This window comes from Bubalus bubalis, chromosome 4, assembly GCF_019923935.1.
Source record: "Bubalus bubalis isolate 160015118507 breed Murrah chromosome 4, NDDB_SH_1, whole genome shotgun sequence".
NCBI classification, from domain to species: Eukaryota; Metazoa; Chordata; class Mammalia; order Artiodactyla; family Bovidae; genus Bubalus; species Bubalus bubalis.
Window position 1 is genome coordinate 11925801 of NC_059160.1, and position 14002 is coordinate 11939802.

The window sequence follows — 14002 nt, forward strand, 5'->3', positions numbered from 1 at the left end:
CAGGGTCCCCACGTCACTCACGGCTGCTTACCGTCTTCTGAAGGCTATCGTCAATCGTGGTTTTGTGAGTCCAACAACCTGGAGTCCAGCGACCCACGTGAACTGGGCTCAATGGATGTACAGGACCGAACACAGCTGCTGACACCTGTTCCCCCAAAGTAAGCTCCCTGGGGACAACCGGGGCCGGACAGTGATGGGACAGTCCAGGTTTAGATAGTCATCTGCCATAAACCACCACCAACTGCTGCCTTCTGATAATTCTCTGCTGGACTTGCAGATGTCAGTAACATCTTCATCTCCAGCCTACTTAAGTCTGGACACTTCTAAAGTATTTCCTGCCTGAAGTATTCGCCTCTGGCTAAGATCATCTGGGTTTCTCTACGTGATATTTGACCTCCCAGGTTAGACTCCTTCCTGAGAGATTCCATCCTGACACAGGCGTTACACCTTCTCTGAACGAGCTGGGGAAGGCAGTGAACAGAGAGAGAGATGGAAGACATGCTGACAAAAGACGGAAGTGGGAACAGACACCTCCTCCAGACGCAACAGGACATTAACGTCGGTCTGACTGGCTCCCAAGAGACTGAATTTTAAGAGTCAGGAGAAGGTGGAATCCTCTCAGGTAAAAATGTCCCAGAACACCAAAGGACTCTGAGGTATCGTCCCGTTCAAACAACAAGCCAGCTGTGACTACAGGTGTTAACAGTCTTATGTAACTGAAATTTGCTAAGAGCACAGAACTTTAAAAAGGTAGGTAATGAGAGGTGATAAGTTAACCTGATGAGGGGAACACTTTCACAAAGTCAGCACTCACCACCCTGCCCACTTGGAACATCTTACATTTGTCAGCTGTCTCCCTGTGACTCTGCAAGAACAAGCCAGGTACCCCCCATGCGTGGGGTGTTCAGATGCAGCACGTCCTTAGGCAGAGACGGACCTTGGCCTGCGCCAGGCCTCCCTGTCCCCACTTGCTGGGACAGAGCTGGGGGCTTGAGAATGTGTGGAGGCTTTTTTGTTTTTTAAATCTTTGGACATAGATTTTATTAAACACATTTTCTATAATATGTAAATATTACTGCCTGTTTCTCCACGCTTCTTGTATACCTTCCAAGACAATACTATCCAACACTGATATTTATGGTTCTTGAGCACCACAGAATTTGAGTATCATACAGCTCTAGAAATTAATTTTATACTTTGTTATGCAATGGCAACCCACTCCAGTACTCTTGCTTGGAAAATCCCATGGATGGAGGAGCCTGGTGGGCTGCAGTCCATGGGGTCGCTAAGAGTCAGACACAACTGAGCAACTTCACTTTCACTTTTCACTTTCATGCATTGGAGAAGGAAATGGCAACCCACTCCAGTGTTCTTGCCTGGAGAATCCCAGGGACGGGGGAGCCTGGTGGGCTGCCGTCTCTGGGGTCGCACAGAATTGGACACGACTGAAGCGACTCAGCAGCAGCGGCAGCAGCAATCTTTTAGTGCTATAATAGTTACAACAATGGACTCGGTTCCAAAATGGATAATATATGTATACGCCATGACCCATTCTTTAAAGATGTTTCCTCATTCTGAAAGGAGTTTATGCAGCACCCCAAACACTACCATGTGGAAGTTTAAACAGGATTCCAGCCCGGCAGACTCTCAATGGGTAACACCTCACACCACCTCCTACAAACCTGTTAACTAACGTGAGCACAGACATTTATGCTGAGAGCCGGCCTTGACCACACGGAGGAGAACGTCTCTCTCTGCCACAGGGGCTGAAGGGCAGCAGCTGGGTTCTGGGAACCGCAGACACGCCGGCCAGTCCAGCGGGTTTGGTTTGGCTCTCAGAATTGAGCGTGTCAGAGGGGGAGGATCAGAAACAGATAACAAACCACCCAGACAACTAGTGAGACCTTTAACACTGAGGCCATCGGGATGGCAGGAGCAACGCTCTGCTGTGGCTGAGGTTTAAGCGCTAAACCAGCGCACGGCTCACCCACGTCCACGAGTCACTGCGGCCGAGCAGGACAGAGGGCAGTGGCCTTGGCGGCAGTGGCGTGTGGTCAGCACACACTCTCCATCCAGTACGTGGCCCCCGACTCCAGGGCCTTGTGACAGGGAGGGAGGAGGGCAAGGCTCCCTCCCTTGCTTGATTTTTGCCTTCTTAGTGCCGACTCGACACCTTCCCTGAGTGGTCTCCTAGCTCCCTGGTGAGACGACAGAATGACCTTTTACAAGCTCCCGGTGCAGCAATTCAGAGGGGCCATGGAAGGGGCTCCAGTACTGACCAAAGTTCCAGGGTCACGTGGGCTGCTGAGGGACCACGGCCATTGTGGAGAGGACCATGCACAGTGGTGGGGGCAGGCACAACGCGATAATTTAGCAGCTGTACTGACATGGAGAAGATTGCAGGGGGCTGGACAGTCATTCATTTGGGGCTGTTAAAGGGAAGTGTGTGTGATATGATTTGAAAGCTCTTGGGGAACGTTGGGTTTGAAAGGAAAACATTCTCATAGCCAACAGAACTCAAGATGGGAGACCCCAGACCTCCAGTCCAGTCTGGCTCAGTGGATGCTCAAGGCTTAGCACACGGGGAGCCCGGGCCCCCGGAAGCGTGGGTGAAGCCACACTTTATGCCCTAATGTCTGTAAAGCAGCTTTAAGGAAAGGCCCAGCTACTAAGTTCTGTTCAGAGCACTGTGCAGCGACGTTACCAGCAGGCCCTGCGCAGCCTCCAAGGGTGGAGGTCGAAATCAGTGGCCGTGAGCAAGGCTCTCTAGCACCCCCTGCTCGAAGAAGCAGGGCCCAGGATTCATGGGGAGGGCCGTTTCCAGAGTCGGTCTGGAAGCTGGTTGTTCGAAGGCCTGAAACAATCGCCTAAGCGGCAGTTAGGGCCCCAGGAGCCCCTGGGCTACTCTTGTTCACTCAGTCGTGTCTGGCTCTCTGTGACCCCATGGACTGCAGCCCCCCTGTCCATCACCAACTCCTGGAGTCTGCCCAAACTCACGTCCACTGAGTCAGCAATGCCGTTCAACCATCTCGTCCTCTATCACCCCCTTCTACTCCTGCCCTCAGTCTTTCTCAACATCAGGGCCATTCTAAACGCTCAGCACAGTGAGCAAGAGTTCTAGCTGCTCCATGTAATCATGAACTCTCAGTGAATTTCAGCCAATTTTGTGGGACTGCGGTGCTCTCTCCTTGTGACTTTTGTTTATACGTGGGCACTGTCTTCACGTGCTTGGTTTGTGTATTTTCTCTTGCAAAGTGTTGGTTCACATCTTCTGCCCATTTAAAAATTATGCTGTTTTGTCTTTTTGTTTCTGATTTCAAAAATATCTTCTCGATTCAAGTCCTTAGTTTGATATATATACTGTGAATACTTCCTCCCAGTATTCTGATGAACAGAAATGTCAAGTTTTGATGAAGTGTAACTTTTCATTTTCTCCTCTCATGTTTAGTGTTTTATGTCTCTATGCCTGCTGAACTGGGGGTAATCTTAGCACTTTGCTAACATCTAGAACTTAGAAGCATTTCTTTAGTAAGGCTTAATAACAACCATCCCTGCTAAACCCTTGGTTTGTGTGCTTAGTCGCTCAGCCGTGTGACTCTGTGACCCCATGCACTGCAGCCCGCCAGGTTTCCCTGTCCATGGGACTCTCCAGGCAAGAATACTGGAGTTGCCATTTCCTTCTCCAGGGGATCTTCCTGACCCAGGGATAGAACCCAGGGCTCTTGCATTGACAGGTGGATTCTTTACCACTGAGCCACCTGGGAAGCCTTGGTTTACAAAGGGTCAATTTTAGAACCCAAACACTGACTTCACCTAGAATTCCAGGGCTACTAAGGTTTTAAAAACAAGAAGTGCCCTTTAAAAAATATTCACTCATTCGGCACGTAGGTCGCACGTGTCTACTGGCAGGATGAGATGATCTGTATCAAGCGGGCACAGTGCTGACATGTATGCCAGGGCTGGGGAGGACCACAGAGTGTCTGGGGCTCAACCATAGTTTCTAAATCTCTCTGAAAGGAAATTCTATTAACACACTTCTCTGCAATTTGTCCCATGGTCACAATTCTACATTCAGATTCTTCCCTATGTCTAACTGAAATATTTATTTTATAATTGAATATACTCTCATCTTGGAGAAGGAAATGGCAACCCACTCCAGTATTCTTGCCTGGAGAAACCCATGGACAGAGGAGCCTGGTAGGCTGCAGTCCATGAGGTCACAAAAAGCTGGACACGACTGAAGTGACTTAGCAAGTACGCTTCTGTCCTCAGTAGAGTATGAAAAGAGAAACACAGGCTTCCTCACCATTGAGACAAAAGCTTTCATCCAGTAACTGAGCTCCATGCTTTGTCTTTCTTTTAAATTTTTCTGTGTAGTCCACCTTTTAAAAATGCTTATTTTTTAATACTCCAATCTTCTTCAAGTCTTTTACCTAATTTTTTTCTTTTGGTAGAGTTTGGACTAGGTCACATTTGAATACAGCCCTAAAATGAGGAGTAAGTTTACATCCCCTTTACGCTAGAATAACTGACAACCAGGGTTGGAAAAAAGCCAAGAACTAATCTGACTGCATGGAGAAGGCAATGGCACCCCACTCCAGTACTCTTGCCTGGAGAATCCCATGGACGGAGGAGCCTGGTAGGCTGCAGTCCATGGGGTCGCTAAGAGTCAGATGCGACTGAGCAACTTTCCTTTCACTTTTCACTTTCATGCATTGGAGAAGGAAATGGCAACCCATTCCAGTGTTCTTGCCTGGAGAATCCCAGGGATGGGGGAGCCTGGTGGGCTGCCGTCTATGGGGTCGCACAGAGTTGGACATGACTGAAGCGACTTAGCAGCAGCAGCAATCTGACTGCAATCACCTCCTGGTGCTGGTCCCTTCCACAACCTCCTCCTCTGGGGAAGAAGTTACCCAACATGTGCTGTCCAGTCTTCTGTGGACAGCCGAGTTCTTTCTGCTGAGGTCTGCCTTCTCACGATGTCTACTCACGGGCGTGGGGTAAACAGGCTGTCTACAGGGAGTTCATTTCCTCACCTGTAATCGACTGTATGGGGCTTCCCTGGCAGCTCAGTGGTAAAGAATCCGCCTGCCAAAGCAGGAGACCCGGGTTTGATCCCTGGGTCAGGAAGATCCCCTGGAGAAGGAAATGACAACCTACTCCAGTATCTTGCCTGGGAAATCCCATAGATTGACTGGTGGGCTACAGTCCATGGGGTTGAAAACAATTAGACATAACTTAGCGACTAAAAAACAACAAACAACTCTGATATATCACTGTTGCAGCTTTGGGATGCCCTGTCTCTTCAAGATTTTGAAGTAAAGTTTCTAAAATTAACTAGCCACGTCCTCTGTTTTCAGTGGGCTTCCAGTTGTATTTTAACCACATAGTTACTAATATCAAATGAACATGTCAGAAATTCAATCTAAATCTTTCCTGTAAAATTTTCCCTCTTTTAAGAAGAAAGTAAAATTTCCGTGGTAACACCCTCAATTTGCGAGGTAGGCCTTGCCTTTTCCATCACACCGATGAGGTGGTGACTGACAGGCCCTCACATGTGCTTGGTTTTAGGGAACGTCCACACCCGGGAGTCAGTCCCCCCATGAGCCCATGGCGTACTTATCGGCCACCTCTGCTGTCATCGCTGCCTGCGACCCTGAATCACAGAAGTGTCCCATTTGACACAGCCTCCCCTCTCGCATTACCGGTGAACAAACAGGATGCATTCAGCTGGGAGACAGAGCGCGGCTTCAACCCTCTGGAGCAGACGTATAGCCGACTGACACCACGACCACAGTCCACGAGGGGCTGGGACACCACGACCCCCCTGCAGCCAGGAGTGAAAGCAGCTGGAGATACACACTCGACACTACTCCAGTTCTTCTTCTATTTTATTTCTCAGTGTTGATTCAACTTGTCTTTCCTTCAGTTTCCACGGCTGCTCTCTACCTCTGTCCTCATCCTGTTCTCCTTGGTTCTTTTATTCATGGTTTTTGTCTCTGGACTAGCCTTCTCATTTTGCTACTGAACTCAAAAATCATAGCATGGAAAAAAAGAGAACTGATGGATTTTACGGACAACACTAAACAGAAAATGTAGCAGGGGAGGGGGCCGGGGGGAGATCACCTAAATTCATTCATCTCATGGTTCTCTTATTTGAAGAACTCAGTAGGTCATGAACCACAGTTCCTGAGAGACAGCTGACCTGCAGAGGTCCTGCAGGTCAGACTTCCCGTCCGTGGCACCATCACATGCCCCGTAACTGTCTCCCTTCTTTTTTTGAGAGAGAAGAAAGAAAGAAAAGGGAAACTTATTTTCTTTCTTTTCTGGAGCATAATTGCTTTATCATGTTGTGTTAGTCCCTGCTGTACAATGAAGTGAACCGGCCATATGAATACACGTGTGCTCCCGCTTGAGCTTCCCTCCCCTGCCACCCCGCCCCTCTAGGTCATCGCGGAGCACCGAGCTGGGCTCCCTGTGTTATATGTCAGCTCCCCGCTGGCTCTCTAGTTCACACGTGGTTGTGTATATGTCAGTGCTACTCTCCCAATTCGTCTCTGCCTTCTCAACCAGCCCTTTCTGATTCTTTAGCAAGTTACACTGAAGGAAGACCAAAATGGGACTTCAAATGGTGGCTCCTAATTTCTACTGAAGAACCAACCCCTGTTAAAAATCTTGATTCTGCACCCTGAATTCCCCAAAGCAGCGTCTACTGCATCAACTTACAGAGCAGCTGGCTTGGGCGAGGTGTCATCCGAGCCCAGGTGGGGGTCTTACCTGTTCCTGGGTCATCTTCTGCAGCTCATTCTCCCACGCTGCCTGGTCGTCGTCCAGCTTATAGGCGGCTGGTGGAGTGAGTCCTCGGAGGATCAGGGGGTCTCGGTCATGGCAGAGGGCGGTCAGGTGCCTGATGTACAACTTGAGCTTGCTTCTGTTTTGGTCAAGTTCTAGGAGGGACTGGATGATCTGAGGGGAAAACAATGAGGAAAGTCAAGGTCAGTCTGAAACGAGAAGGTCCAGTCTCTTTGTGCCTCCCAAGGCAAAGAGCCAGAGTGAGACTAGAGCGCTTGTAACCACTAATTGCCCTCTTTGTCCGCACACCTGCACATCTAGAAGCCACACCCACCCATCACCGTGCTGGGAGCCACGTGGGGGACACTGGGATGTACATCAGCATGAGATAGGATTCCATGTTCAGGCAGGGACTAAGCACAGGACTGGCTTGTTTTTGCAGAGATGACATTCCTGCTACAGAAAGACTGCAGTCCCCTCACAACTGCTCATCCACCTATTTACGGGCAGCTACAAAAACCCTAGGGTATTGAGTTCCCAAAGCTGGGTTGGAAGGGAAAAAGGATTACAGTGACTAGACTCCTCCGTCCCCTTGTCTTTTCCTTCCAACCCAGCTTTTGGAACTCAAAGAATATCTAGTTCACCCTCTGTCCCTTCCCCCCTCCTCAGGAGTCCTGCTCACACACTGCACTCCATGCTCAGTGGTCACGACTATCCACTGGGAAGCAGCAGTCCTGGCTTTCCTGTGAATGATCCCATTATCTACCTGGTAACGCTCTGTTCCCACCACCTCCATGCCACAGCATTGCATGGGTTTAGGGCAGCCAAGAGGGGAGAAGAGGCTTGTACGATACTGTGTGATATCTCTAATGTGCAATTTAAACAATACAAATGAAGAGACATGCAAAACAGAAACAGACTCAGGTCTAGGGGCTTCGCTGGTGGATCACTGAGGAAGGGCCTGCCTGCTAACGCACGAGGTGTGGCTTCGATCCCGGGTCGGGATGATCCCCGGAGGAGGAAATGGCAACCCACTCCGGCGTTCTTGCCTGCAGAACCCCATGAACAGGGGAGCCTGGCAGGCTACAGTCCATGGGGTCACAAAGAGTCACATACGACTTAGCAACTACACAACTACACACACACACAAACGCTGCAAGTGAAATGTGCTCATCTGAAAGCCTGATGCACATGCATGTCCCTCCACCTTCTGGAACAAAGGATGCCTCTGTCCCTGGAGGGAGAGTGATCCTCTCGGCTACAGGAGGGGTGACGAGTGAACTCACAACAGGATCTGCCTTGCCCTGGCTGGAGCCCCCGCACGCGACTCACAGAGGCATCGACCCTCCTTTTAGACATGACGGACGAATGCTCACACAGCCCTGAAACCTGAGCTCCAGTTGGGCGGGACCAGCTCCACGCGGGGTCTTCTCTCCAGAGATGGGCCAACGCTGTCTTACATTCCCTTTACCCTGAGGAATGACCACCACCTCGGCTCCCTTGGAGGGCACACTGCACAACACACGACCTCACTGGATGGCTCTCGGGACAGCTCTGGCCAGGCCCTCGGTGCTGGGCAAGTCTGGGGGGGGGGGGCAGAGGAGGGCTGGGCTGGCCCCCCGTCTCCGATTCTGAACTGCAGGCACAGCGTCTGCCTGACACCCACCCTGGTGGGGGCCGCCAGCCCAGCAGATGCTGGCATGTCTGCAACGCTCCCTGGGCTCAGGGCAGAATCTGCACCTGCTGGTGTCACGGGGCTGGCATTTTTCACCAGTAGGACGCCCTGATAAGGAGCTTGCTAATCTTCAAGTCAGGAGAAATGAGGCCTGGTACACTGAATTCTGCCACCCCCTCTCTCCAAAGAACTCCCCTGCGCTTTCCTTATTTCCTTTTAAAAGTTTCTAAAATATAGTTTTATGTATTTTTTTAAATTAAGAAATCAATGCAGATTTTACTCTGAAAAGTATGGGGGGAAACAGGAAAGAAATAATAAACAGTCTATAGGTTTTCCATCAAGAATAGCACTTGCAACATTTTGCTGATTTTCTTCCAAGTCTTTTTATAAACTTACATAAATCAACTTTTAACTGTATCATACTTCACATTTTGCTTAAGACCCTGTTTATCCATTTAATGTTACATTGTGAGTCCTATTCATGACATTACGTATTTCTGGAAAACATGATTTTTAATGGTTGCTTTATAAATATATCACATTTCCTGTTTCTAATGCTATTTCCATGAAATAATTAAGACAGGCAAGAACCTCGGCTTAGTGGCTAAAACAATCTCTAACTTACTAGAGAGATCAGAGTGCAGACCCACATGGTATATAATACAGAAGTTGGAGCCTAGCTAGGAAAACCAGAGAAAGTGAATCAATTTAGCAATATTATTTTTGAAACACACACACTCACACAACTGTCTGGGATCAAAGGTGATACACTCAGGGGCAGGAGGTCGGGGGAAAGGCTCTGGGCTCTTAAGGGACCCTCCAGGTCCGAGGCCCTGTGTTGCCTGTGGTGTCAACACTGCCAACCACAGAAGGAAGAGCTGTTTCAATAAAGCACAGGGTCTGGAGAGTGGGGAAGTCGGACAGCTTTTCACAAACAATGGTACTCTCTCTCAGAAAAGACTCAGGTTTTCTTTCTGGCCAGAGATGCATATTCACACTGTAGAGAGCTCAGAAACTGAGTTTCAAAGCAGCATCTTTAAAGGCAAGTTCCAGGCCGTACTTCTTTAAATCACGCCCACCGTGCACGTCAACAACCCCACCGTCTGGCCGCTGTTCCCTCCACACCCCTCACGCCGCCACGCACCGCAGCCATGTTTCCAGCTTGGCCTCCTGTGGCCTCTTTCATGGACACGCTGATTTAAACAAAAAAATCACTCTGGGGATTTTCATTGGATTTGTGCAACTTACTCCCATTGTGTGTGTGTGTGTGTGTGTGTGTGTGTGTGTCTACATATAGTTGCCATCACATTTGGGCTACAAGAAAGAGCTGATATACCCTAGGTAATTACTGTTTGAGTTGGAAAACTGACATAAAAAAGCATGAAGACAATCTGATAAATGGTGGTAAGGGGAAGGTCAAATTTCTTATAGTAAAATGGAATCTGGAAACATGCTAGCTCACTGCTGTATGGCTGGGAATGAAAAAGTGGACTCTTAGGCCTCTGTTCTTAATCAGAGATGAATCTCACACTGACTTAAATATATTTCATGCTCAGGTGCTAACTGATAACAAAATACGTAGTGTTTTGCACTCTGTAATTTTTCAAAGTCCAACTGAAAAGTTACAAAAGTAACAGAATTTGAAATTTTTTTCCAGGACACAAATTATTTCTACATAATGGCCAAGATGCCCTCTTCTTCTCATGTTAAAGGTAAGTGCTTTTTAAAAACAAAACAAAAAACTAGAGAGCTTACTCCATGAAAGCATATGAAATTGCTCAGCCAGCAGTCTCCGAATGTGTCCATTAAGAGAAAAGTCACTGTAGCCTCTGTGAGACACATTTAGCCATGTCCATCATGGGGAAAATGCCCTTATCTCTCCCCTCCCCCTCCAGGTCTAACTTGGGCCGACCACTCAGAAAAGAAACCGTATTTCCCACAAGGAAGAACTGTGACTGCCTAACCTCAGGAGGGAAGAGGGACACTTGCCAAGTAGGAAGAGGACGCTCACAGGATCCAAAAGTTGTCTTTGGTCCACACCAACTTCAGAGGATTGGTAAGAAGTCCCACCAAAAGCAAGGTGGTCAGGCCACATCACAGTTCTACAGCTGTGCAGAACTAGAGTTACCTTTTTTTTCTTTTGGCAAAAAGAAGTTAAAAAATGAACTTGTCGAGATAACCTCTGCTTCTAACAGAATGCCAAAATGGCAACATTTCCTGAATCCTACATTTACCAAGTTGTTGAGGAAAATCATTTAAATTTAAAGAACAGATGAGAGCCTTTCAGTTGATGTCCTGAAAGCTTTGTTTCTTCTGGTAAGGATTTACTTGCTTATGAATCAGATCCTCAAAATGGCTTCAGAGGCCAGTGTGTGATGACATAAAGTGACCTCGGGAAGGTGTTTATCTTAACCTCCCCTCCACTTGAGTACGACTGGATGTCCAGAGGTGTTTTGGAAGACAGGCAATGCTGTATGCTATGACACAGACTGTAATGGAAAAGTCTACAGCATCCCGTTTCTGCAGCCCATTCATCTAAGAGATGGGGACACACCAGGATGGGGCATGTGATCAAGTCCATGGCTGCTCTCCTCTCCCCACTGTTTCTGCATCAGACCTTCGTAAGTACAGGGTGGCTGCTTGTGACACATTCTGGGAGCTCATTTTGAGAGCAGAGGTTTTATACCTTGTACTGAACATTATGTGGGACTTAATGCCTTTGCCCTTGTCATACTAATGTTTTACTGTTCAAAAGATACCACTATTTTTTAAGCTGCTGCTAAGTTGCTTCAGTCGTGTCTGACTCTGTGCGACCCCATAGACGGCAGCCCATCAGGCTCCACGGTCCCTGGGATTCTCCAGGCAAGAACACTGGAGTGGGTTGCCATCTCCTTCTCCAATGCATGAAAGTGAAAAGTGAAAGTGAAGTCGCTCAGTCGTGTCTGACTCCTAGCGACCCCATGGACTGCAGCCTTCCAGGTTCCTCCGCCCATGGGATTTTCCAGGCAAGAGTACCGGAGTGGGTTGCCATTGCCTTCTTCGTTTTTTAAGCTAATTAACATTTATTGATCATTTACTGTGTTCCTGGCAAAGTATTTTTGTACTGATGATTTCTCTGTCACTAAAAGATCCTCTTGTTCTTCCTTCTGTCTGCTGACATCCTGGGAGGCATGTTCAGATGTTCCTGAATTACTGCATAAACACCAGAGGCAGTTCTGATTTCTCACTGGGTCACCATCACACTGCTGTCCCCCAAGGTAGGCTCATCAAGAAAGTCCCAGAACAACCGACGCATTGACTTCCCAAAAACATTATTCTCTTAATGATGCTCCTGTCCAGAGGCCCCAGCAGAAAGCCGAACTTTGAAAAGTAAAAAAGAAGGCAAGCAAAAGGGAACAGGTACATGAAAAGACGTTCAACATCACTACTTATTAGATAAATGCAAATCAAAGCTACAATGCGGTACCACCTCACACCAGGCAGAAAGGCCATCATCAAAAAATCCACAAACAACAAATGCTGGAGAGGGTGTGGAGAGAAGGGAATGCTCCTACATTGTTGGTGGGAATGTAAATTGGTACAGCCACTGTGGAGAACAGTATGGAAGTCCCTTAAAAACTAAAAACAGATACCGTATGACCCTGCAACCCTACTCCTGGGCAAAAATCCAGAGAAAAACATGATCTGAAAGGATATGTGGACCCCATGTTCACTGCAGCACTATTTACAGTAGCCAAGACACGGAAGCAGCCTACATGTCCATTGACAGAGGGACGGATAAAGAAGCTGTTGTACATATACACAGTGGAATATTACTCAGCCACGAAAAAGAATGAAATAATGCCATCTGCAGCAACATGGGCGTTTCTAGTTAGAACCAGACATGGAACAATGGACTGGTTCCAAATTGGGAAAGGAGCACTTCAAGGCTGTATACTGTCACCCTGCTTATTTACCTTATATGCAGAGTACATCATGTGAAATGCCAGGCTGGATGAAGCACAAGCTGGAAACAGGTTTGCACAAGACTGCAGGGAGAAATATCAATAACCTCAGATATGCACATGACCCTACCCTTATGGCAGAAAATGAAGAGGAACTAAAAAGCCTCTTGATGAAAGTGATGAAAGTGAGGAGAGTGAAAAAGCTGGCTTAAAATTCAACATTCAAAAAACGAAGATCATGGCATCACTTCATGGCAAATAGGGAAACAATGGAACAGTGACTTTATTTTCTTGGGCTCTAAAATCACTGCAGATGGTGACTGTAACCATAAAATGAAAAGACGCTTGCTCCTTGGAAGAAAAGCTATGACAAACCTAGACAGTATATTAAAAAGCAGAGACATCATTTTGCTGACAAAGGTCCCTCTAGTTATAGCTTTTCCTGTGGTCGTGTATGGATGTGAGAGTTGGACTATAAAGAAGGCCGAGCACTTAAGAATTGCTGCTTTTGAATTGTGGTGTTGGAGAAGACTCTTGAGAGTCCCTTGGACTACAAGGAGATCAAACCAGTCCTAAAGGAAATCAGTCCTGAATTGGAAGGACTGATGCTGAAGCTGAAGCTCTAATACTTTGGCCACCTGATGCAAAGAACTGATTCACTGGAAAAGACCCTGATGCTGGGAGAGATTGAAGGTAGTAGTAGAAGGGGACGACAAAGGATGAGATGGTTGGATGGCATCACCAACTCGATGGACATGAGTTTGAGCAAGCTCTGGGAACTGGTGATGGACAGGGAAGCCTGGCATGCTGCAGTCCACGGGCTTGAAGAGTCGGACATGACTGAATGACTGAACTGAATGGGGGGGTCTTCCTTGGTGGCTCAGATGGTAAAGAATATGCCTGCAATGAGGGAGACCTGGGTTTGATCTCTGGGTTGGGAAGATCCCCTGGAGGAGGGTATGGCAACCCACTCCAGTATTCTTGCCTGGAGAATCCCCATGGACAGAGCAGTCCGGTGGGCTACAGTCCATGGGGCTGCAAAGAGTCGGACATGACTGAGTGACTAAGCACAGCACAGCACTGGAAACACAGAGGGTCCTAGAGAGTGTCATACTCTCTATGACATCCCTTTTATGTGGAATCTAAAAATAACTGATACAAATGAATTTACATACAAAAAAGAACCAGAAAGAGACTCACAGACTTAGAGAACGAACTTATGATTACCAGGGTGAAGGGATAACTTTGGAAAGGTCACGTACACACTTGGATAATTAAAATGGATCACCAACAAGGACCTAACTGGATAGCACAGGGAACTGTGCTCAGTGTTATGTGGAGCCTGGATGGGAGGCAGGTCTGGGGAAGGATGGATACATGTCTGTATCTGGCTGAGTCCCTTCGATGTTCTCCTGAAACTACCACAACATTGTTAATCGGCTATTCCCCACTACAAAATAAAAAGTTTTAAAAGTCTGGGGGAAAAAAAGGAGGCACAGGAATAAAATTCGGCAGCCTGGCCTCAAAGTCCTTTTTCACGTCAAGAACTGAGCGTATCTTCTTGGTTATGATGTGCGTCAGGACCAGGAAG

The 14002-nt window shown here is 47.7% G+C and overlaps 1 protein-coding gene across 13 annotated transcripts in view; it reads right to left on the minus strand.

Moving 5' to 3' along the window:
- The window catches only part of ERC1 (ELKS/RAB6-interacting/CAST family member 1), a 271526-nt gene that overhangs the window by 16250 nt on the left and 241274 nt on the right, over positions 1 to 14002 (minus strand). For 8 of the 13 annotated variants that reach the window (XM_044940924.2, XM_044940927.2, XM_044940926.2 and 5 more), the window contains one exon: positions 6778 to 6966. In XM_044940924.2, coding sequence (XP_044796859.1) covers positions 6778 to 6966 — 189 coding nt within the window. Of the gene's footprint in view, positions 1 to 6777; positions 6967 to 14002 lie in introns of those variants that run through there. The other 5 variants (XM_044940936.2, XM_044940935.2, XM_044940930.2 and 2 more) reach the window with 1 other exon arrangement.